General features: G+C 37.3%; 1 protein-coding gene across 1 annotated transcript in view; it reads right to left on the reverse strand.

Annotated features, from left to right (window-relative positions):
- The window catches only part of LOC129721315 (uncharacterized), a 50818-nt gene that overhangs the window by 10886 nt on the left and 13475 nt on the right, over nt 1-26457 (reverse strand). Inside the window, exon 2 of the mRNA XM_055673754.1 lies at nt 13351-13437. Within this exon, the coding sequence (XP_055529729.1) occupies nt 13351-13437 (87 nt within the window). The remainder of the gene's footprint in view (nt 1-13350; nt 13438-26457) is intronic.

Consider the following 26457-nt stretch of genomic DNA (forward strand, 5'->3'; position numbering starts at 1 on the left):
TCAAATGCTGCTCGTTCCAAACGATTTTGGGTACTTTTGTACAGTACACTTCTAAAAAGCACAACCAAAAATACAAAAATTAGGAACTAATTTTTGGTTTAATTTTTGCTTTATTTACATTTTAGCCGCAGATTTCGATAGACATGTATTTCTTGACAAAACATCTTATATATGTTGCTATCAGTATCAGAGCATGTTATGTCTAATTATTTTCGACTAATACATCCTTAATTTTCTCAGGTAATTGCTGCAAAGTGTACATATTTGTAAAATCAATATAGCGTTAGCTCGTAATATGGTAATCGATTGCATGGTACAACAATGTTGCCCTCGGCTCGTGCCGATGAATGCTGATAGCTGCGTTCGCTGTTGCAGTAACAGCTTGCTGACCGTGCTTTGATAGGAGATTTTCTTTTTTTCACAGTGTGACTAAGTGGATGGTTCTTGGTCGGTACGGTGGGGCGCTCTCAAATGAAGGCGCATGATTAATGTGTCTCAATCGCCAGTCATTATACTGTTGCCGACGACGTTCGACACGTTTCACGGAAAACGCTAGGGATAACTTGTTTTGCTTTCCGCGCCAAGGAAAGGCTATAATTTCGCACCAAAAGTGGGCTGTTTAATTGAGGCTTTAGATGTTGCGTTGCAAAAATTGAGCAAAGTTGTGTATGCGTGTTTTTGTCCTGTATCGGTTTTGCCCGTAATAGTTGGGTGGTATACGACTATTTTTTTTGGAAGAATTTGTTGAAATATTTTTTTATCCGGCACAGAATCCGAGATGGCATGTGCTGCTTTGGTTTTACTAATATTTCTTAATTGTATTTTATGGATGTTTGGCTCCCAAATGTATGCATGTCAATTTCTTTTAAAAACATTAAATAGTTCAAATTCTTGGTAAATCTTTACCAATTTGAATGTTCTATTGTGGTCATCCACAATGGTCGCATCTTGCTAATTACTGTGGCGTCTCTAGTGGCGGTTTGTTTACATAAAAAAATGTAACTAACAAAAGTTAAGTACAAAAAACTAACTTTTAGGTAACTTTTATATAAAATACTCTGTAACTCTGTACCCAATGAAGATAGAAATTTTGTTTGATTAGCAAAGTTCCATATTTTTGCATGTTCTAAAACTTTGCCAAATAAAACATTCCTCTATCTATTAACACAAAAAAGTTATATTTTTAACATATGAAAACCTGCTGTAACATATGCTCGCCGTAATCTAATACGGGTGGATTGGGACAAATGGAACCTACAAAAATATATAGTACTTCAGCTTAACTTCAAGGAAAAGTATTGGCATCATGATTCCACTTACCCTTTTTTATTCTATACGTTCTTGAAATTATCGAAAAAATAAGCTAAAATATAATATTACTTTGAATGGTTTTTGACAAAAATGTGTATTTTGTGCGCCCTAACAATTTCTTCGAACAACACATTCGTGTGAAATGCAATCAACAAAAGTTAAGTACAAAAAACTAAATTTTAAGTAAGTTTCATATAATAATTATCTGTTTTATTGGCTCTTATCGGTGAAAGTTAAATGAAACAGCTTAATTTTGCGTAACGCGTTTCGGTCTACTATTCTTCGACCATCATCAGACGCCTGAAAATATTTATTATTCTCTATTACAATTTTTCTTTTTTAAAACAATTACACATTTAACACTTACAAATGGCTGTGTGCAACCTATCGGTCTTGTCTGACTAAACTATACTAACATAAATTTTCCTGCTCAACTCCCTATGTCGCCCACTTCGTCATCGGTAGCAATCGTTCACGTTCGCGTTTTCGGCTCTCTCCTTAAGCGAGCCAATAGTCCGTTGTAGGTGGTGTTGAAATTTCCACACTCACGCTGTAGGTTACCCGTTCGCATTTCGCCTTCCTTTTTGATGTGGAATACCTCTGCATTCATCCTGGTTGCCGGGTCATCTATGCGTTCTAGAATTGTGGTGTTGTCGAAATGGAACACATGTCCTTCCTCTATTGTGTGTGTGGCTAGTACAGATTTCGGGTTTTTATTCCTACAGTCGTTCTTGTGTTCAGTTATCCTCACCTCCAGCATGCGTTTTGTCTGAACGATGTACGTTTTACCGTCGTTCGTTCCACATGGTATGGAGTACATCACATTCTTCTGTTTGCCTGGTGGTATTTGATCTTTCATTTTGCTAAAGATTTTATGTTTGATCTTGTTTTGCGGTCGTGAGGCTAGAGTCATATCATGACGTAGCAATATTTTCCTAATGTTCTCACTTAGACACGGTATGTAGGGGGCTGATATGTATTTTGGTGGCTGTGTTGTACTGTTTTGTGTTTCCAATGTGTTATAGTGTTTGTGTATTCTGTCCTTTTTTACTCTATCGGTAAACCATGATGGATAGTCACTTTTCCTCAAAATCTCACTTGCATGATTGAGAGCCTCCCTTCGTTTTCCCCCACAAGACAATTTTATAGCCCGATCAAAAAGTGCTATCGCCGTGTTATGTTTGTGTTGGAAGGGGCTCTTGGATGTATAATCTAGATACCGTCCAATTTGCTGTTTGGGTAGCCATGCTGTCATGATTCGATTGTTTTCGCGCTCTAGTGTCATGTCTAGGAATTTAATTTTACCCCCCACCTCCATTTCCACCGTGAACTGCAAACGATCGTGAAAACTGTTGAACGTGTCTACGATCATCTGAATGTGTTCAACACCTGCCACACACATGCAATCGTCTACGTACCGCTTGTACAATTTCATTTGTATTTGATTGGCCTCCAGTTTCCTTATGCACTCCTGTTCTAGTTTTTCCATGACTACGTTGGCAATCACTGGTGATAACGGCGAGCCCATGGGTACACCGTAGGTCTGTCCATACATGGTTCCCTGATACACGAAGAAGGTTGACTCAAGCACTATTTTCACTGCTTCGACGAAGCTCTCCTTGTCGATCTTCGTATGGTGTTCCACTTCTCCCTATCTTTCCTCCAAGCATCCAATCGTGGACACCACCGGCCGGAGGGGTCGGTTGTCCTTATGTATTTTCGGTAATTCGTAAATGCGTGGTGGATTGCAACTGGATTCCTTCATGCTATTTTGTGTCCGAAAGTCGGTGTAACCTTTGTTGTGCCATCCGTCGATGAAGCTGTTGATTTTTTTGATGATTTTGTTGGTTGGATTTTTTGTAAGTTTTCTATACGTGTTTTCGTCCGCGAGCAGGTTAACCATTTTTTCGTGGTACTCATCAGCCTCCATAATTACTGTTTTGCTACCTTTGTCAGCTTTCGTGATGACCAGGTTCGGGTTTGCCTTTATAAACTTCTTACTTTTGATAACCTCTTTTTCGATCCATTCTCCCGGAGGGTGGTGGGGTTGGTGGCGGTAATTGATGTGATTGATCATAGCGTTGGAAACTTCCGACCTGATCTCGTCTGCATTTTCTCCGCAATCTCCGTTTTCGTTGTGTTCTCTATCCATTCCGCTTCTGTGTTCATCTCCATGATACTTGTTGTCTTCAACCTGGCCAACTTTCTCACCTCTCTTTCACCTTGTTGTATACTACCAGTGCTTTCTCCTCCGCCATTTTCCGTACTCTCTGTGCATCACTTTGTTCGAACTTTTCCTCTAATTTTTGGTTCACGTTTTGTTTGACTTTTTTGAGGTTCGCAATCGTTCTTTTGGTGTCTGCTATCATTATGCTATACTTTATAACTATGTACAGAATGAAGATAGGGTTTTCATTTGTTCAACAAAGTTTTATATATTTTGAACCTCTACAACTTTTCTGAACAAACCATTCTTCTATTTCTTACCACAAAAATGTTAGTTTATTTTTATTTTTAGTACAGACTTTTCATAATTTTTGACAATTTGCGATTATGCGGGTCATTCATACCAATAATTGTTTCGAAGACACTATTAAGCTAGGATTAAGGCATCAAGAAGACTGGGAACTCTGCTCGAGATTGGGCGACAGTTTTGACAGCGCAGTCTCTCAAGTAAAGGTGGAACTGACGCATGCTAGTGTGTGTGCTGGCGATGTGAATGCAAACCGACCGCACAAGCTGGACTACCACATATGCACATTCTGTCTTCGCAGCGATGTAATTACCAGCACTTGCATAGCAAACTTCCACCTTTAATAGATGGAGTGTGCTGTTTGATTTGACGCTTGTCATTTGTATAGGATCGATCCAGAGATGCCAGTCTTCTTGATATGACGGTTTTAGTTAAGGTGAAAAGCGCTATGGAATTGAGTTCCACTTTTGGACCACTGTGCATTGGTTCGAAAATACTGACAAATTTCATGGCAAGAATCCTTTTTTTTGTAATAATCGATAAGATTATTTAAATCAAGTTTTTAGTGAAGGGCGACAGAACAGTTTATCCAAAACAAAAGATACTTTGGAACTAGGCCCTTTTCATTGTTATGAAGCAACAGACTTATTTGCGAAATATTTCATACACAGTGAAAGGATAGGGTGGATCAACATTGTTTTTGAAGCGCATTTAAAGAGGCGCAACTGAAGAAAAAATAAAAACAAGGCGAAAGAGAGGTGGGCGAGTCTCGTTGTCAGAATTCTTTAAGGCTAATTTCAAGAGGGTTAAAAGAAAAGCGCTAATTTTAGATATAAATGCACAAATTTGATGTAGTATGTTGGGAACCATAAAACAGATTTATTCTACGTCGATTTTTGGTATTAATGTTAATGTTATTCACTTTCATTGAAATTACGATTTAAAAATGTACTTGGAAATTTTCAAACTGATATTCCCCAATGTTTATCTTTTGCTAGTTGCGCTTTAATCACAAATCACTGCGGAATTCTTCCGAAGACAGCTAGAATGAAGGTGAAAGGCGCTATGGAGTTAAGGTCCACTTTTTGCCTTACTGGACCACTGTGCACTGTGCAGAAAATGATGAGCGGTATAAAACGAAAAGTGCGTGAATTCATCCGAAACTCAGACGAATATTTTTCCTGTATTTTTCCATTGAAGGTCAATGAATTGTTGCAAAATCAAAAATTGCATCGAAAATCGATATTTGGTTCTGTAACTGAGAACATCCCTGTTCCAGGGTATAGGGTGAGCGCTCCATTGTTCATCTCAACAGCTTGATGCACCTATATTCATCTCATTTATCTCATTTGTCCAATTTAGCGTCAAATTTCTACAAATTTTGAAAGTAAATCTATTTGCTTCTCGACCATGTCAAGTGGATGAAAGTTGAAAGGAAGCAAGTTTATTGAAAATATGTTAAATTTGACGATAAATTGATCAAAAAGGCGTGACGAGATGAATATAGGTACTAAGATGAATATAGGAGCGATTACCCTATGTATGATCGATTTGTGTCGTTATTTAGTAACAAGAAGTCGCCTTATTTAATTGAAAAATGACATTGAATATTATGTTGTGGCCTCTGAAAACCATTTTCCGGTCTGCAGACATGACCAAGGGCCTGAAGATACCCATACTGATCAATTTCTCCCAATAATTTTTCATAATGAACAAACATAAACTCCCTCATTGTTTAGGCCTCATTGAGTGTTTTTTTTTTTCATATCTTTGACCTCTCTGTATAAATAATACGTACGCCATGTTTTTTTCTGTATCTTTTATAACCGTTCGTAAAAGGAGATGTTCGTAGCCGCAAGGTTACAGAGTCCGCTTTGATTAGCGAGTGGTCGTGGGTTCGAATCTTAGTAGAATCAGGCCATTTGGTTGTCAAAGGACTTTAACATGGGTTGATTCTCACGCTCTCTACTACATACCCTCCCTTCAAGCTGAATTCTATAGTACCCTTGCTGACTTTCATCCTAACAAAAAAGTCCCTCTTATAATAAAACTGTTCTGAGTAACGTATAATAGTTCTCTTCAGGGAATTGTAATTATGACGCGGTCTTGGCTGGAAGAACGAGGTTTCGATAAGACTTCTTCCTCTTGACAAAAATATGAGTGCCTCTTCAGGGAATTGTGATTCTGACGCGGTGCTGGTAGGAGGAACGAGGTTCGATAATACTCCTTCCTCTTGACAAAATAAGTCCTTCTTATAATAAAACTGATTTCAGAAATATTTACCCTCTACAGGAAATTGTAATTGGCGGTATTGACACGAGGAACGAGGTTTCGATAAAACTCCTTCCTCTTGACATAATAAGTCCCTCTTAGAATAAACCTGGCCAGAGAGAAACCTTAGGTGTAGCCTCAGTTCAGGGAATTGTAATTTGGCGATATTGGTAGGATAGAAAAGAGGCTCGGCGGTATAGTGAGGCAGTAAGCTTGAAATGAAAGGGTAAACTCTTACACACAAGCACGGATATAAATAAAAAAAGCGTGTCATTCACTTCAATAATGATACTGCCAATAATATGGAGTGCGGAATACAGAAAACACCTGGGCAATATCACAGTAGATCAAGATGTCTCTGGTCGCAGTGATTAGTCCACACAGAGGAAAAAAACCGTTCGTAAAAACTATTGTTTCTCATAATGCACGAACGTAGACTCCCTCATCAAGTTACGACTCATTCCTTTTTAAAAAGTTGTTCCTCCTGTTTTTCTTTCATTTCTGTGACCTCTTTGTATAATCAACATGTACGCCAAATTCTTCTTATTCTGTATCTTGTTTGCAATAATGATATTTATATTATGACTATTACAATCATTTAAATTGCTGAAGCTACCTTTTATACTACTGTTACTATAAGCAATTAGGAACATTCAAAATCTTGTCATTGACAGTCGTATTTCTTTGTAGTTTTGATTTTACACACGCACCTGCACTGCTGTTCTACTATATTTGCCTCATGTTCAAAATTAACCGTGAGAAATGTTTTCAATTAATGCTTTATTTTTTATTAAACTTCCCTTTTGATAAAAAATGTACTTTTGATCTTGTTTGTAGGGCAGTGTAATCAGAAGCAACATAAGAAAAAAAATCTTTACCATTAGGTGGATCAAGATTGTTTTCTAGGTAACGTGTAATAAGCTACAATGAAAGTGGCACAGACTGCGGTTAGTTGCACTGGTTGAGCATCTGCGGTTATCGAAGGTGTAACATTTCTTGGCATAACTTGCATAACTTACTGAATAAACTGATTCCTTCGCCACCTAGAATCTCTGAATGCTGGAAAATTGATACTAAAGCTGTTTAAGAAGAATGTTTCACTTCTTAGAACTTCCATGAACAACATAAAATCTAAACTGAAAATTAAAAGAGATATCGCCACTTCCCATAGAAATTTTCACGTCTCGATCTAATTATTTAATAAACTTTTTGCTACCTTCTAAATAAACGCTTTGCTAGAAATTCGAATAGTAAAATCAGTGTAATTACTTGATATACATAGATATATAACCTTGACACTATAGTTCACCAATGTAATGTTTACTAATTTATTTGCTAGTTTTTTCACATGATAGCGAAAAATATAAATTTCAAATCATACTTTTTGTATCTGACATACGACTGTCATCAAGAGATGGTAGACCTTCAGAAACCCATAACATATTGCTCACGTGCAGCATAGGCGTCCACAGCCTGACCGGATAATTACGACGGCGATTTTATTACTTTATGCTCACGTGCAACTCGACTAAAAACTTGCTTAAATGCGACTTTTTTGTTCAATTGGCTTAGAAAAAAAAGTGGTGGCGAGGCAAGCCAAAATAGAATAAAAAAACAACATGTTATTGAAGCTTTTACAGTGCCATTTATCAATCACATTGTCAATGCCAAAATCCGGACCAGTGCAATGCTATGCCGGCTGGGGCTGGCAGGTCGTTAGTTAGGCGTATGCAAGTGTTAATATCAGCTAAGATTTAAAATTGCGTAACCAAGTGCGACTCTAGAAGGTAACTCTGAATCTCGATCTTGATTTTATTCGTCACCCGGGGGTGACTGGCGCCAGACATTGCCGTACCGAATCTAAATAAATCCCGCGTCGATCGCAATCGCTATCGCCAGCCAGATTTATCTGGCCCATTACAGTTGCAATGGTTGCAAATTAATCTACAAATACCTTCAATCGACGATTTACGATAATGCGCTTTTAAAAGGTTTGTACTAATCGATCGACTGTGTAATACATTTCAAGTGTAAAATTGGTTGTTACACCGTGTTTAGGAGAGCACATCTGGTTTAATTTAGCGGTGGAATTTTATTCATACTACTGTGTTGCCATGATGCTTATTTCTAACCAAAACGGTGTGATAACGCCATTTAAAAAGCATCAATTTCAAGGTGGCATGGATTACGTATCTAAACGTAAATGTTTTACTTTTCAAATTGTTATGTATTATTTTAATTAAAATCATATATAGTAGAATCAGAGCTAGTGTATAATTTGAAAAACTATCTTCAGAGTGACGATTTTTTTTTAAATTTTTAAAATTTTTTAAAGACAATCTTCTACCTGCTCTCGAGGTACGATGCTGGTCTAACCAGCCAGGCATCGTAGGTTCGAGTCTCGGCTCGGAAGAGACTGTTAGTGTCAGTTGGATCGTAGCGCTAGCCCCGTAAATGTCCTGTACACTTTAAGGTGAAACCTCATTGAATCCAAAAATGGCCGACTTCGAGTCACCACTTCGAATTTTCGAAAGCACAAGGCTCGGAAATAGTCAATGCGTTCGCTGTGAAAATGCTATTTTATGTTTGCTGTGGTGAAGCATACATAAAATAGAATTTTCATAGGGAACGCAATGAGTATTTCTGAGTCTTGTGCTTTTGAAAATTCGAGGTGATGACTCGAAGTCGGCCATTTTTGGATTCAATGAGGTTTCACCCTAAAAATTGGCTGCGAAGTCTGTGTATAAGAAACAGACGGTTGAGTTCCGAATCGGAATGTAGAACCATAGCATTGCTTTTTTCATAATACTAAGCGTGTTGTTTTTCATTGAAAAAATATTTCAGTTTTTTTTTAATTTTACTGAGTTTTCGACTGTTAGGATGTTGTGTACTCATGTAATACTTCCGGCTAAGCAGTCACAAAAATTAGAACAACTTATTTTATACTATCCGACGTTTCGTCACTGTTCAGTGACATCTTCAGGGGAAAAAATCATCTTGTGCTATAAAAAAACATACGAATATCCTTCGTTCAATTGTCAGACAATAATCTGCCCCTCTACTGCTCATCTTATAATTCTTATCATATTTTGCCTATTGCGATTCTCATTAAGTTTATCTTGAAAAGCTAGGAAAATTCTTTGACCAGCGATTCCGCAAGTCTCAACCGAATTTAATCCACCCTTTCTTAAGAGACCACAAATTTATTATTGTTTTTGAAACAGTAGAGGACATTTCGAAATCTTTCGTAGTTCCGGATTTGTTAAAGGGAACCGTGGGGTAAGTACCCTTCAAGGGACACAAGTTAGTTGAAAAATGGTACCGAGACCTTGCTTGCGACATATCAAACTTTAAGTTTTGTGAACTTAGGGGCGGTTCAAACAGCGATTGATCAGATCCGGACGACTGAACAATGCATATGAAATGCGGTGTCGTGCCAGCTACATCCAAGATGGCAGCTCCGTCACGAGACATCCTGCTATGAACAACTCAAAAATTAATCGAAACAATCGCTATCGACCGAAAAGGGAATCAGAGGTGTTCTCGAACCAGTCGCGAGGTAATCTAAAGAGAACTGCGCAAAGTGAAGATGGAAGTCGCAGCCATTCAGGAAGTAAGGTGGCCGAGAACGGGTTTCACGTGAATCTCGAGCGAAAAATCTTATCACGAGAACGGCTTTCAAATACCACATCTACTACAGTGGCGGTGACAGAGATCAAAGAGTTGTCGGTTTCGTAATACAACGAAAACAGGGGTGGCATTGTGCAGCTCGATTCGAACGATTTTCACTGTTTTCGAGTACTAGTAGTTTTGTTTTAAGCTCAAAAGGAACTATCGTTGTTATTTATCCTTCGGCTCATCTAACTCGCAAAGTCGAAAAAAAAAATACGAAAAACGATAACGCCCATCAGCGATCATTTAGTTGTGTTCGAAGAAATCGAAACGATTATTGTGCCGTGTCAAATAAATGTTGTGAAAAAAAAAAATCGAAACGAAAAGCGCAATGTCACCTCAGATCAAACATGTTACTAGGTGGAGGCCCATCAGTGATTGTTTGTGCGTGTCGAGAGTCAGAGGCAATGAATGCCTACGCATTGTAAAACGATAAACTTGATGATGTAAAGTAGGAGTTCTGTGAGCTCCTTGATAGATCATGGAGGATGCCCAAATTTTGATATAAAAATCGTTATCAGGGTGGTAAACGCACAGGTTGGACGGGAGCAGTTCTTCTGTCTTATTATTGGTTGACACAGCCTCCATGTTATCAGTAATGAAAATGGTCTGATGTCTGTGAACTTCGCCGCAGCCAGAGGTATGGCAAGTAGCACATACTTTGCACGAAAAGATATTCTAAACACACCTGGCATATTTTGGTTGACGGTCGGCATTTCTTAGACGTCATCCATGTGCGGTTCTTCCAAGGCCCAAGCATCAACTCAGATCAGTATCTCGTGGTAGAACATCCGTGATACGGTCAGCAATACAGCGCGAGAGGTGGTGGGCACGACCACAGGAACATCAAGTAACATGTCAAGAGGTGACGGAAGAGAAAATCCTAGCTCCTGCATGCATGATGTTGGCAGCAAATCATGTGACACACCAGATGAGGGACAGTTGTCGAGAGACTAGAGCATCTGAAAATAGACTCCACCAACGCAAGAAACGCGAACACTGCGCACGACGAGAAGTTTTCCTAAAGTGGTAAATGGAATGAGGAACCGGAATGTGGCAATCTCTGCCACATGCAAAGACAGGAATGGCAACCATATAACCGATTGGACACTGGTGGCCATGCGTTGGATATAATATTTCGAGGTGTAGTTGAACGGCGAAGAGGATAGAGCCCCTCGACCAAAACAGGAGATAACTTGAGGAGGATGGACGAACTGGGGATCCTCCAAGCTTCAACGAGGTCAAGGAAGCTAAAAACAAAAAATAGCGAGATGGCGAGGGGTAAAGTAAAGCAAAGAGTAAAGTAAAGTAAAGTAAAGTAAAGTAAAGTACAGTAAAGTAAAGTAAAGTAAAGTAAAGTAAAGTAAGGTAAAGTAAAGTAAAGTAAAGTAAAGTAAAGTAAAGTAAAGTAAAGTAAAGTAAAGTAAAGTAAAGTAAAGTAAAGTAAAGTAAAGTAAAGTAAAGTAAAGTAAAGTAAAGTGAAGTAAAGTAAAGTAAAGTAAAGTAAAGCAAAGTAAAATAAAGTAAAGTAAAGTAAAGTAAAATAAAGTAAAGTAAAGTAAAGTAAAGTAAAGTAAAGTGAAGTAAAGTAAAGTAAAGTAAAGTAAAGTAAAGTAAAGTAAAGTAAAGTAAAATAAAGTGAAGTAAAGTAAAGTAAAGTAAAGTAAAGTGAAGTAAAGTAAAGTAAAGTAAAGTAAAGTAAAGTAAAGTAAAGTAAAGTAAAGTAAAGTAAAGTAAAGTAAAGTAAAGTAAAGTAAAGTAAAGTAAAGTAAAGTAAAGTAAAGTAAAGTAAAGTAAAGTAAAGTAAAGTAAAGTAAAGTAAAGTAAAGTAAAGTAAAGTAAAGTAAAGTAAAGTAAAGTAAAGTAAAGTAAAGTAAAGTAAAGTATAGTAAAGTAAAGTAAAGTAAAGTAAAGTAAAGTAAAGTAAAGGTTGGTTGTACTAGCTGGAGCAGATGTTTCGGTATAATTATTTTGCTTGAACAATATTTTGCCGATCAGGAAGCAATGCCCAATCAAAACACGAAATTCACGGCTTTCCATGATGAACAAAACAACATTAGCAGCGTTTATTCGAGAACATTAACTAGAGAATGAGTTAGTAACTTGTCATAATTACAGTATTCTAGTTAAGGTTTGCATTTTTGATTTGCAGCACCATTACTGTGTTAGATCAAAGACTTTTCTGGCAGGTTAAAAGCTGCATGTTTGCATAAATATTGCTTTGTTTTTACTCACTCATGTCATATTATAACAGTATGTACTGCTTCGTTCGACCTGTGTAGCAATCGGTATAGATAATTTTCTGCGATGTTAAACTACGATCGTAACACCTGTATGCTGTGTGAAACTAAACTTGTGTATCAAGCAAAGAAATTACCGAAAATTACGGCACCGCACACCACCAAAAGTAGTGGTAAAATTACTGATTGTGTCATAATTCCGTGCTGGTAGAATTGCTATTCAAATTGCGAGGTGTTGATTGGAAAAACCAATTAATACCATTAAATGTAACAATGTGTGGAACAGATGGGTCCAAAATCACACAGGTGCGCGCGCTTTCGTGTTCGGCTTAAGAGCACTCGGCACTGATGCTAAATATAATCAATGACGTTGAACAATGAATCGGTTGGGCCAGCTGGCTCCAATCTCAACTGGGCCAGACAGCTTAATCTCAACATGATTTGATACTGATCACTATAAATTAATAATGACATTACAAGGTACTTAATTGAACGTTGACACCTTTGTTCTAAATATATTCACACGCAAACTTTCGGACCTAAGCCAGATTAGAGCGAATGAATATGCGTGGGTAAATTGTGATTCTGGAGACGCCCAGCAGTGTGACATGGAGCGATTTCGTGCTGTTGTTTGATGTTTTTTTTTGCGCTTGGGTAAAATATTAATAATATCAAATTATCTAGAAACCTTTTTATAGACGTGTAGTACGATCGCAAAACACGTCCGTAAAGTACCAGAATGTTCTTCAAGTGTCATTTTCTTAAGCTGAAGCTACTCCAAGTACGTGTAAAATAGATAAAAAGTAAAAGTCAATAAGGTTGAGAGATAAAGATTTCCTATAGGTAAAGTAAGTGTAGAGGAAAAGTATCGGAAAGGTAAAGTATAAAACAAGGAAAGCAAATGAATAAAGTAAGTAATGGATAAAGTAAGAGTACAATAATCGTACAATGAAGTAATGTAAGAAAAACAAATATGAATATAAAGTGTACTAAAGTGAAGGATAAAGTAAGAATAATGAATGAGTAAAGTAAGAAAAACAAAAGAGAATGAGAAAGGTAAGAAAAATGTATAAGTAACGGAATTAAAAGTAGTGAAAGTGATGTTTAGCAGAGCGAAGCTAACTTATATACGGAAAAGTAATACAATGCAACATAAAAACAAGTACGCAAAACGAACAAATAGTAATTGACAGCGCTGATAAAGATAAATGCCTAACACAGTATGTTTGATTTAAAAATAATAATATCTGTTTACTGCTTATCAGCAGTTATATGTCTAGGTAATATCAAACTCTAACTACTCAACGTTATGCAAGGTTTGAATACCAACGCCGACAGTCATTCGCTGGAAATCGCATAAGTGATTGCGCAATTCTTACTTACATATTCCGGTGCATAGGCGTATAATGCATCCTTAATGGCTAGCACTGCTGGCGGTCCGAGTGTTGACAGATATGCAAGAAATAGTGCCTACAAGTAGATGGAGAACAGTGGAAAAATTAATCAGATTTATCAGCAAATGTTAGTTAGGCTGCCGTAGAGACGGTTAACAATCTTAAACCGGATATATGAATCGAGCGATAAATATCGACTACAGACTGCACAAGTACGACTGTTTCAGATGACAATCAGGAGCAATTTTCCTAATGAAAATGTGCAATTATCTCACAGAGTCGATAATGTATGTGATTTTTCATAACGACTTGCTAATTACCGATTCAATCGCTCATTATGCTTTAGAACTGTTGCAATGGAGTATTTTGTACAGCGGCACAAGCCTTATAATTATTATCGAATGGTGGACCAAAATGACTTTCGGCGAAACGCTCAATCAGCTTATCTTACTATAATACGGTGCGTGTCCAAAAAAGTACCTTCCAGCTAATTAAGTTAGTTTTCTGAAGGTGCAGTTGATTTATAGCAACATGTTGGGATCGCTACAGCGGGGGGCAAAAATCGACAAGATTAGATTCTATGTGACTTGTTTTGGAATTAGCCCTGCAGGAATTCATTTGCTGATTTATAGGTGTCCACGGTGCAATTATTCAAATAAAAAGAATGCACGTTGTTGATTGAACAGCGGCACTCAGCTTGTGGTCTACGCCACGATCTGGCCAAGTTTATTGATTTACTACTGAAAAAGAGCATATGATTCGAAGGCTTTTTTATCGTTCTCTGCGCACAACTGGGCTTCTTGTGCGTTAATTGCTAATAATCTAGCAATTTATAATAAAAGTCTGATTAAGATCACCTGGTATGCTTAATCCACTGTAATCTAAGATCAAGGCATTTTACTTGATCCTCACTTGATTGGGGTGAAGGGAATAGTGAAGTATTATTGTTGTGAACATCGAAAAACATGACCTCATCGAAGCTGTATGGCACATCCGTTTGAAACACGGAGAGCACTGCCAGGCTACACTGCCAGGCTACGTATTGTAGTAAAGTCAATCCATCTTAATGCACTTTGGAATGCATGGCGCTCTAGTCAACACGCACACGATGCTCAAACTTACCTATCGGGAGACAATGATCGGGCTGAAATGGGTTCACATGTTTTGAGGCCAGATAAAATTTGTTGACTGATTCTGCAATGCACTCCCACTTTGGTCATGTAAATGAAAGTGCTGCATGAACTAGAGCCTGATGTAGTTTCTGCACCGGGCGGACTTGAACTATAAACTGAATGCAATAAATATGGATTGAAATGGCCGGGGAACTGGTCGTGTAATATGCATTTATGGCTGTCATAACCGTAATGCGCAACCAAATGGTTATAGATCTGCTGTGCGTGAGAGAAATGTACGCAGTACGATGGGATTTACGATAGTGTTTATCTCTATTTATTAACCTAGAGGTCCGAGTGTTTTGCGAAAGTTTTATGGCTAGAGATAATTGTAGCCACAGCTTTGAAACATGGTTAGGTGCAACTATTTAAATTTGCGAAACTTTAGTTTGTCGTTTTGTTCAGGGGCAGGGTTGTTAGCGGTTTATAATGGTTTTGATAATTAATTGCTTATATAGTAGATCTAGGAAGATTTAACATAAATATTAGAATATGTTTTTTTATGCTTAAGTTAAAAGATTTATTTTTCAAAATTTTGGTATTGAACTATATAGATTCATAAGCATTTATTAACCTCTTCCATAGACTGGACTTGGCAATCACTAATTAAATGGTTGAAAGCTATGAGCACAAATGAGCATATATTTGCTCCACTATGTTGTGCTGTGCGTGTATCAAAAACAGTCAAAAATATGTTCTAGGCTATATGAGATTTGTTTTCTGGCTGTAACGCAGCTCTTTACATGTATTATAATCAATATAATGATTGGAAATGACATGAGAGATTTTCTTTTGTTCTACTGCAGTCTTTCTACAGGGTCCGGCAATTGAAGTGCTACATCGGAACAAACAGATAAATTTATCAAAACAAAAATATTTTATTTTGAAATCATTTGGTTTCACTTGAAAATTTGTCACTATTTGAAGCAAATTCAACTTGTTTATCCGTGAGTTTGACCTCTCGCCGCAGGCGATCGAAGAACGTATCGCGTAAGGCCCATGAGTATTTTATTCCCGACTGCCGCCAGATTTCGCTTCAGGACTTCCGCACCTTGCCTCACTAAATTTTCTGTAACTTATTTCAACCGACTTGTTATTAAAAATTTGTCATAAGAAAGGATAAACTTTTTCACTCGGATTCCGGAACTTACGCGGTTTTTTTAGCCAGTACTTTTTTCTTACGCGGATTCCTTAATTTGTTCACTAGGATTCTGGAATTTACGCGGTGTTTTTACGCGGATTCCGGAATTTACGCGATTTTTTCCGGAATTCACACGGTTTTTTTACGCGGTTTCTTTTTACGCGGACGTATCCCCCGCGTAAAAAGCGACTATAGTGTGTGTTGAATACATCCTACGTAATTCAAGATTACGAAATTACTTTCGAATCGAAAGTGATTTATGTTCGTCATGTCTAAAGTGAAGAGAAAGTTGGCGGTCCGCATTCATTGCTTCGGCCATTTTGCAAATCGTCAACATAACAGATGAAGAAAACCTTCTAAATTGACTAATTGACTAAGCTGCGCGCTAAATTAGGAACAGTTGACTCCATGACCAGCCGAGCAGGAGAAAATATCATTACAATATCACAACCAGATATTACGTGGTTCATTAAAGGTAGTTTTACTCTAATCTGCATTAGAATCAAGAGAAACATTTTTGAATTCCAATTTATTTCAAGAGAATAAACAGTGTTTCGACAGGGTGGTCCCCTGCAAGAAGTGGTCCATCCAAGGTAGTTATACCCTACCAAAAGCTGCGCAGTTTATGCTTAAAGACGTTTTTTATTGAAGGTGAATGTACCTAAAATGTTTTTCCATAGGATCATAGTTTGAGTCCCCCAGCTTCAAAATATGATATCCCGGAAATATTTCATCGGTGAAAATTTATTTTATTTTTGGATTTTTTATACTACAAAATTATACCTTTTGATTTCTTAAAAAATATAGAAACAAGATATCCAAAATCTGAAAAAAGCATTTTTTCCCGCTTAAAATTACGGAAATTTTTGTATGAAAATATCTTTTGTACGTTGAACCAGTCTAGAATGACACTAAAAATACTGCATTCGATTATGTTTATTTCTCATCTTTTTCTGCATAATATTGGTACCTATTTGATAATTTTTTGATACGCGTAACCGTTATTTGGTGTGCGTAGCAGTTGTCATGGTTATAAAACGATTTAAAGATTTTTCATCATAAAAGTTAACGTGTATTTGTATTATTATATTTTAATATCTGAGACAGAAAAAGAGTCATAATATGTGACTACTGTTGTACGCTACAACAGCCGCACACATTTTGGATTTGTAGTTCAAATGATTTTCTAGCATTTTGTGATTTTGACAGATATTATCGAAGTCCTTGTGCAAAGCTTCGGTCGTTTGCTCGGAATATTTCGCAAGGCATTCATGTGATCGTTCGCAGATCTCCGGCACATGAAATTCCAGAATGTGAAATTTTGGTGTCGAAGGTAATTCTGCGATGATCCACCCATTACAAAAAGTCTCGATGGTTTCTGAATAATAGCTCAATAGAGCTACACCAAAGCATGAATCATCGACACGTTGTAGGCTGTCCAGTAACTGAAAATATTTATCTGCTGGTCCTCTTGCCAGAATATTTCTTTTATCAAGCAGATTCCGGCAGTGACGTCCAGCAAAACCGAATTGGGAATGGCGAGTTGCGTTGGCCGATGATGCCCAAGCTTCTGATTCCATCTGATAATCTTTCGCAACAGCAATGAAGATCCGTTTTATAATCCCTAGGAAAATGTGCAGCACTGGCGGGGGGCATTTGCTCAGTATTGTGTACTACTCTTCTCGAGCAGAGGGTCGTGTTCAAGTTTAATTTTTTTTTGCATTTTTCCTGATACCTCCATTTCGAGTCCAGAGGTCAGCGTTTCTCCTTATCGAACCAATTGTGCGTAACAGCCCCTTCTTTTCACCCTAGTCAGATTTGCTTGAGGTGTAATAAGCACACGGATATGTTAAGCTATTCGCCATAACCCCAGCCAAAATATTGATGATTTTAAGATCACCTGTAATAAAATTAGATAAATGCAATGGGTTTATCTAACATTACCGTGTTTTGCCACACCTGTTACAAAAGCTTCCAGAGTTTGTAGTTTCAGTAGGTTCCAAATTTTTGAAACATTAGAATAATTTTTAGAAACGTTGGGGGCGAGTGCAAGAACTAGTGATCGCCGGACACCCGAGTCTTTGACCACGTTGCGTTCATCTGAGCTTTCTTCTACGTTTGAACATATCTTCAATGATCCCTGCTCACCGTCTATGCCGATTTTAATTCGACAACTGTCTACATTTCGCCTGGCTTTCACGTGATCAACCAACCCGTTTACCGTTTTGCACACAACAATTGGAGACGACTTCGCTGATCCTGAGGCTAGATCGGCGTCCATTGTTACCCCCCAAAAAAAATCGTCCAATTAATGAACCATACTATGGAGCGCAGGCTGTAGTCCTGGCTGGATTGCTGAGCGTTTTCCCTTACGGATGCTCTTTGCTAATTGTATTGTCTAAAATGAATAAATTTAATTTTCTCATCCATTATAATAGATTAATATTAAGCATGCATACCTTGGTAATGTTCAGGTTTAAATTTGCTTTCATATGCAGCATATCTTGATGCGTGAATTGATCCTTCGTAGAAGATGGCTGATTTACCGTAAGACGCGTTCTTTTCCCATGAACGTTGGGTAACTTAATTTGATTATTAGAAGCAGAATATTTTTCGCGAATAGCTTGAGCAATAAATTTCTCTCGAACATCTCCCAAAACATTGAAAGGTTTTGAAATGTTACCTGCTTTGAACAGGTATGCCTGTTACCTGGAGCGGTTTGCGTTAGACATGATGAACAAATATTCAAAACTTTCTTCGTTTGTTCAAGCTTCTTATTTTGTGACTTGAAATTCTGAACGAGTTCAACGTCTCTCTGGCCACCTGACAGAGGGTACAGGTGTTATGGTTTGAATCGTTACGGGTTCTAACGACATGATTTGTTGAATAGTCGTGAACCGGAATTTGCTTGAAGAACAAACCTTTTTTTTTCCGTGTTGGGTATTTTCGTCACTGCGACCAATTTTTTGATATTCTGTGACATATTCCCCCTTTTTAATTTTGCTTGGTCAGGATAACGTATCACTATTGGAAGTGGTCGTTATAGTCTGGCCAATAGCATTAGTCCAGTCCGGTATTATACTTCGTATGAAGCGCACAACCGTACTGGGATTTGTTCTCCAGATTTCAGAGGGTTCCAGAAGACCTCTCTCGAAGAACTTATATATTTTGATAAAAATTGCCGGACATCGACATAACAGATGTTCCGAGTCTTCTTTTTCCATGCCACATACTCGACATGTATCATCTTGAAGTTTTTTCATAACCTTCAAATGATAACGGCTCGGACAATGCCCTGTTATTAAACCAGTATACGTGCTTAGATCTTTTTTTGAAAGATCCAGTATTTTACGAGTCATGGAAACGTTCGGAGTGATGAACCGTTTCGACTGCCTACCGATGAAGGTGTTTGTCCAGTTGGATTCCACTTTCAGAGTTTCCCATGCTTTTAGTTCCATTCTAAGGGAACAAGCGGATAGACCACACTGGTCCTATGAACTGATGTGCATGTCGCAGACTTTAAAGCCTTCAACGCTGCTTGGCTGTCGGACATCATGCAAATGTTTGAGTGTCTGTATTTCCTGCGTAGGCATATTTCAGAACATTCTAGTATTGCTTGGACTTCAGCTTGGAAGACAGTTGGCCATTGGCCCATTGGAACTGACAGGTCTATTTCTGGGCCAGTTACTCCTGCTCCCACTCGATTGTTCATTTTTGAACCATCTTTGTAGAAAATGATTGATCCTGGGCGGAGATCAGGACCACCGCGTTCCCAAACATCACGCTCAGGTTCAAACATTCGAAATCGTCTTTCAAAATTGTATCTTTTCTCCATCCGGTCTTCATTGTTTATCACTAGGGGATTGATACGAATAGTTTTTAGAATACCTAGATGACCCGTTAAATCACCCTCAAAGAGCCTTAATGATCTTTTGATCCGTTAGGCACTCTTTTCGGCTTCTATTTGTATGAATTGATGTAGTGGAAGCATAAACAGTAGAGCTTCCAATGCCTTGGTGGGTGTGCTTCTTATTGCACCCGGTATTGAGAGAGTGGCTAGCCGTTGAAGTTTTTCCAACTTATCTTGAGCACCTTTCTCCCTTGTTTTTATCCACCAGACTAGTGAAGCATAGGTAATTCTGGGTCTCACTATAGCCGAATATATCCAATGGATCATTTTCGGTTTGAGTCCCCATTGTTTACCAAAAGTTTTATTACATATCCATAGAGTATTTGTAGCTTTTTTTATTGCCTGCTCTAGATGTGTATTCCAGTTAAGTTTTTTGTCAAGAGTTACTCCAAGGTATTTGACGTTATCTGAGAGTTTAAGAAGCTCACCTTTTAGCATAATATCATTAAGCCTAGTCTTTTTTCTACGTGTAAAAGGGACGATAGTGGTTTTTGAAGGATTTACATTTAAGCCTTCCCTATCGCACCACGATGAAATAATGTTTAAGGCAGTTTGCATTCGATCTGTGATGATATCATCATACTTGCCACGAACAATAATGACAATATCATCAGCAAATCCTACTACTTCAAAGCCTTCTTCCATCAATTTTTTTAGAAGATCATCAACTATTAATGACCACAGCAGAGGAGACATCACCCCTCCTTGTGGGCACCCTTTTATAGCTGTTACACTTATATTAGAGCTAGCAAGGCTTGCTGCTATTTCTCTTTTTGATAACATCTCGCTTATCCAATGAATAATGCAATTGTCAAAACCACGTTTCTCCATTGCAGCAGCCATTGAGTCATGAGACGAGTTATCAAATGCCCCTTCAATATCAAGGAACGCCGTAAGGGAAATTTCTTTTGCAGCAAAAGATTTTTCTAGTTTTGTAACTATAGTATGGAGTGCAGTTACCGACGATTTCCCCTCCTGGTAAGCAAATTGATATTTACTAAGAGGAGTTTTAGAAAGATATGATGATTTGATGTGCTCACCGATTATTTTTTCCATTGTTTTGAGAACGACTGACGATAAGCTAATTGGCCTAGAACAAACCTTACAAAAAATATATTGAAAAAAAAAAAAAAATCAAGACTGTTATACACCATAACGTTACCTTTAGAACACCTGTACACTAGGGTGGGACAAAAAATGAATGTTAGCTCCCATTCACTTTTCGTGTTCCTTATAGGTCTTATAACAACTGTGTAACTTTTCAGATCGATCGGTGAAACGCTCGATTTGCGCCCGATTTTTCAAAGTTTCCATACGATTTTATATGTGAAAATCCACATTTTCAATACTTATTCTCTAGAGATGTCAAGTTGGCTCTTAAAAAAATATCAATACATGATATTTGTAGGAAATTTTCCTGCGAAAACTCTTCTGAAGACCGTAAGGCGCTACGATGCTTGTAGAAACAGATATTCACTCCAAACTGATTGAATGTCTGACGGACGGTTCACCATTGAAATTTTCCAGCAACACTGCTACAGCATGCTGCTATTGCAAACTTGCTTAAGTATGAGAAATAATTTCGCGTTGAATTAATTTTCAAAGTGTGATTTTTGCCCCTAGTATCTTCCTCCAAGATAAATTTAAGCGATATCATTTCTCATCACATGGTTGAATTTGCAACAGCAGCATGCTGCAGCGGTATTGCTAGTAAAATTCAATGGTGAGCGGTTCGTCAGATATTCAATCAGTCTGGGGTGAATATCTTTTTCCACAAGCAAGGTAGCGCCTTGCGGTCTTCAGAAGAGTTTTTGGCAGGGAAATTTCCTGCAAATATCATGTATTGATATATTTTTAGGAGCCAACTGGACATCTCTATAGAAAAAGTTTTGAAAAAGTGGTTTTTCTCTTATAAAATCGTATGGAAGCTTTAAAAATCGGGCGCGAATCGGGCGTTTCACCGATCGATCTGAAAAGTTACACAGTTGTTATAGGACCCATAAGGAACACGAAAAGTGCATGGGAGCGAAAAAATAACACCATCGCTTTTTTCCCATACAACCGTGACCCAGTCTACTGTACACCGCAATGTAGCAACTACCACAAAGCACTTTAGGGTATAAATCATTATTTTCGGTATAATTTGTTAAAAAATTTCTTACGATAACCTGCCTCTAGACTTTGATGAACACGTCTCGGATGTTTTGCCTTTTCAAAGCACAAGACAATTGCTATTCAACTGAGACAAAAGTCTACTATGATGACACGGATACTTATAATGAAGAATCTTGATCTTTTTATTACCATGACAATTGCTACGAACACCAAATAACGGGTACGGGTATCGAAAGACTTGGTATTCAACATTATGCAGAAAAAGATGAGGAATAAACATAATCGAATGCAGTATTTTTAGTCTCATTTTAGACTGGTTCAACGTACAAAAGATATTTTTATACGAAAATTTGCGTAATTTTAAGCGGGGAAAAATGCTGTGGATATCTTGTTTCTATATTTGAAAAAAAAAATCAAAAGGTATAATTTTGTAGTATAAAAAATCAAAAATCGAGGATAAAATAAATTTTCACCGATGAAATGTTTCCGGAATATCATATTTTGAAGCTGGGGGACTCAAACTATGATCCTACGGAGAAACATTTTAGGTACATTCACCTTCAATAAAAAATGTCTTTAAACATAGCGTGCTGCGTTATAACTCCAATTTAAAAAAAAAAATCTAAAAAAACTAATCTAAAAAAATTGAGTGCTAATTTTTAATTATTTTAGTGAAAAAATTGTTTTTGCGGTGTTGGGTAAATCAACCTGAGATGGACCCCTTTCTTTTCTGAATCTATACTGGACCGCCAGTCAGATTAACTCAATTTTTCTTCACATAAGTCGGAATTTATAAATGTTTTTGATGCAGACTGGCGGGACAAGATGTTTTCCAATGGAAGTTTGCTGAAAATACAACCAACGGTTTCCGAGCTACAGTTCTTCGAATTGATCCTGAGCCCACCCTTCTGGAAAAATACTTTTGAGTCTAAAATATTTCCCCATCTGTAAAAAAAAAACAAATCAGTTTGCTATTAGCATAGCAATAATAGGGTAAATTAACCTATAGTAGAACCCTTACCTATAGTGGACCCCTTCAAGGTTTTTTAGAGATAGTAAACCTCTCTCCTATACTGGACCACTCATCAGTTTACCTCAATTTTTGCGTCAATTTGAGGGATTTTCAAAAAGCTGCTATCGGAAACAACTAATTCAGTCAATATGCATCAGAATCACGAGAAACCTTTATAAATTCCAACTTTTGTTAAGAGAAATTGAATTAATCTGACGAGTGGTAAACTATAGAAAAGTTAACTATTGGTTAATTTACTCTAAATTGTTAGAGAAATTGTGTTAATATTGTGTAAATTAACTTGAATAATATTAGGGTAAATTAAACCAGAAGAGACCCTTTTTTTGTGGTGCATCACTCAAAAACTCGAGGGATTTTCAGAACACTTCCAACGAGAAACATCTTATCCAGCCAATCTGCATTAGAATAACGGAAAACTTTTATATCTCACGTTCAAAACTCGCTTTTATTGATGGACATGATAAAGCTGGCTTTCACAGAAACGATAGCACTTTTTTTTTAATTAAAAATTGCAGGGAACTTTCTATAATTGGAAAATAAAAAATTGACCAATTTTTCTGCTTTGACTTTATCGTTATTCCTTGACATTCCTTGACATCAGTAAGTTTTGTTTGTAAGATAGAAACAGGTTGGATACAATTGAGAACATCAACAATTCTCCAATCGCCCAGCTACAAAAAAGCAGATTCTGTGGTATTCTACTACCTGTCTATCCAAAATATCGCATCGATGAAGTCAAGTGCTCCTGCCATCGGTATTTTTCAGAACGATAAAATTATGTTGAGGCTTTCAAAACTTGTCCATTGGCAAAGCTTTCTGAGCTAACGTAAACATAAACAATTTCGCCAACTGGAACATAAACAAAAACAACGGTGGTTTTTCCATTATCGATGTTGTTTTGGTTTACTTTCAAACAATTCTATAGTTTCACTTTGCGTTATATTTTATAATTTTCGAAACCTAAAAACAATTTATTTCGCAGAACAACCCTAGAATACATAAAATAAACATCGAATGAAAAAACATGAACATTCTTAATGCATTCATAAGTCATGCTTTACTTCTGTGCTCACTCAGTTATCTTTCAATGATTTTAATTTCCTCCTTTATCCCTGTTAAGGAAATCGATTGCAGTGATAAAGGTTGCGCAAAAATTGGTTTGTTCAGCTATATTAGTTTTTTATGTCATCTGAAAAAGCTGGATTTTCTAAGCAAAACGTGATTTTCAAAAAATTTCTATCGTTGTCAATGTCATTCAGTTTTTAAATTACGAATTGAAACTACTCGAAATCGCTTCAATGACAGTTCGCCCATATACCAACTTTCATTGCAGCGATTTGAAGATTTTTTTTTTCATTTAAAAATCTGAGGACAATGATATAAAATTTTAAGAAAATCACGTTTTGCTCAGAAAATTACACTCTTTTACCTGATACATAAAAAGCAGAAATTCGTGAGTAACTAAACAACCCAATTAGCATCACTCACTTTAAAAAGGGCCTGACAGTTCTATTCGTTAAAAAACAAACGTTAGAGGAGCTCGCATTTGTTATACACTTGAACCTCTCGCCACAAAACCTTATGACTTTACACCACAAACTAACAGACCTAACACTCCGAATAAATTTTCAATAAAATCATTATTTGGATGATACCAGTACTTTTCGATAGTAACACTAGTACCATCTACTGCCGTGTTCGCACTGCATCATGAATTTCGACACCAGTGCTAGCGTACGTGCTTGTGTCACAACTACAAAATATGTATGAGATTGCGTTTCCGCGATTCCGCGTTTTTATTCCCAAGAAACATACTGGTAGGAAGCCAGGAGTGATTTTTATTTTTCATTTAAAAATCTAAGGACAGCGATATAAAATTAGAAAAAAAATCATGTTTTGCTCAGAAAATTACACTCTTACCTGATACCTTTATAAAAACAGAAATCCGTGAGTAACTAAACAACCCAACTAGCATGTTATTCGTTAAAACAATTATGTGTTATTCGTTAAAAAAAGAGCTAGCATTTGTTATACACTGGAACCTCTCGCCACAAAACCCTATGATTTTACATCGCAGACTAACAGACCTAACACACGGAAGAAATTTTCAATAAAATCATCGTTTGGATGATACCAGTACTTTACGATAGTAACACTCGCATAATCTGCTGCCGTGTTCGCGCTGCGTCTCTATTTCGACATCAGCGCTAGCGTACTTGTATGTGTTACATTGGCAACTACAAAATATGTATGAGATTGCATGACAGCGCATGACAGTGTTATCGCGCGATGACTGTTATTTGATTGGGAATTTGAAATGATGTTTTTTTTTTGTGGCAATGGAGCTAGGTTCCAGTGTTACGTCTGTTAGTCTGTGTTTACACCATATCGGCCAATAATCAATCGTTTCTCGAGACTAACCGCGAATCGCTGACTTATATTTTATCAAATTTAATATATTAGGGTGGAATAAACTGAGCAGGATTAAATAAAGAAAAACTTCAAAGAGATAGCCTAGTTGTAACCGTGACCGAATGTTTTCAATAAACTATCAGAAAATCAGAAGCTTGCGTACCAAAGTCGCCTAAGTTGCATTTGATGTTTTTTCTGGCAAATCATTACACTAACATAACTGTAGTACTGATAAAGGATACAGAATGCCAGGTAATAAATCATTTTTACAAGTTTGTAGTTCCAGCTTAGTATGCATGCATTTATTACAAAAAATGAAAGTGTTCCATCTAATGCATTCGCACGAATGCACTTTTTTCAATTGAACTGCAAGCCACGTCCAGCTCAATCGTCCACAGATAAAAATACGTGTTACTTCCCACCAGTTTCGTTAGTACAATTTTGTGCTGAAACCATATTGTCGCACTATTGGCTAACGCTTATGCAGGCACTTGTAAAAGTCTAACAGTCAATAGTTGAACCACTTCATAAACCTCGTTTCACCCTGGAACATCTCATTTCCGATTCAAACCAGTTGCTTTATTATACAATTTCTTGCAACCAGGCGGTGAATTGATGAGCGGCAGCAGGTTCTTTGCATAGGCAGATAAATGAACCGATGTGGGTGAATCATATGCAAACTGGCACACTTTTCGTGGCGATGCGAATCAGGAAGAGAGTTTACTTCACTAAGTAAGACGCTTGCATGGTATTACGTAGTATTGACGGCCGTATACGCACGAGGGAAGAGGGAAACCTATTGCAGTCTTCACAGGTGTTGCAAAGGCCAGTAAGATTTTTTTTACGGAAGGTGAAAGAGAAAACGTGAGAAAGACGCATGAGATGTGTTTAACATTACATACGGCGGCTCGAAAGAAAATTTGTTTTCAAAATACACGTAGTTCTCGAATGTTATAATTATTACATGTGATCAACTTGAAGTGCATGACGTCTCTTCGATAACTAATTGTTAACTACCTAGTAAACATTCAATTGTCTGCAATTATAATTGGTTCCCAGCCAAGACAGTTTTTTGGATAAAAAACCGTTCTCCGGAATATGAAAAACGTATGCACATACTTTCGTATTCGGCAATCGTGCGGGTCTATAATTTTATGCTAATACGATCGATTATCTAATATTTTCCAACTGACTTTTAATTTTATTTCATGCGGCTTTGTACACTATGGAAGTAGCCGTCAGCAGCGCTGGTAGTTATAGCAGAAAATGCCGGTGCTCAATATCTTGTCGGTTGGTAGCTACTTAAGGCGAAA

The sequence above is a fragment of the Wyeomyia smithii genome, chromosome 2 (assembly GCF_029784165.1).
Source record: "Wyeomyia smithii strain HCP4-BCI-WySm-NY-G18 chromosome 2, ASM2978416v1, whole genome shotgun sequence".
Classification (NCBI taxonomy): Eukaryota; Metazoa; Arthropoda; class Insecta; order Diptera; family Culicidae; genus Wyeomyia; species Wyeomyia smithii.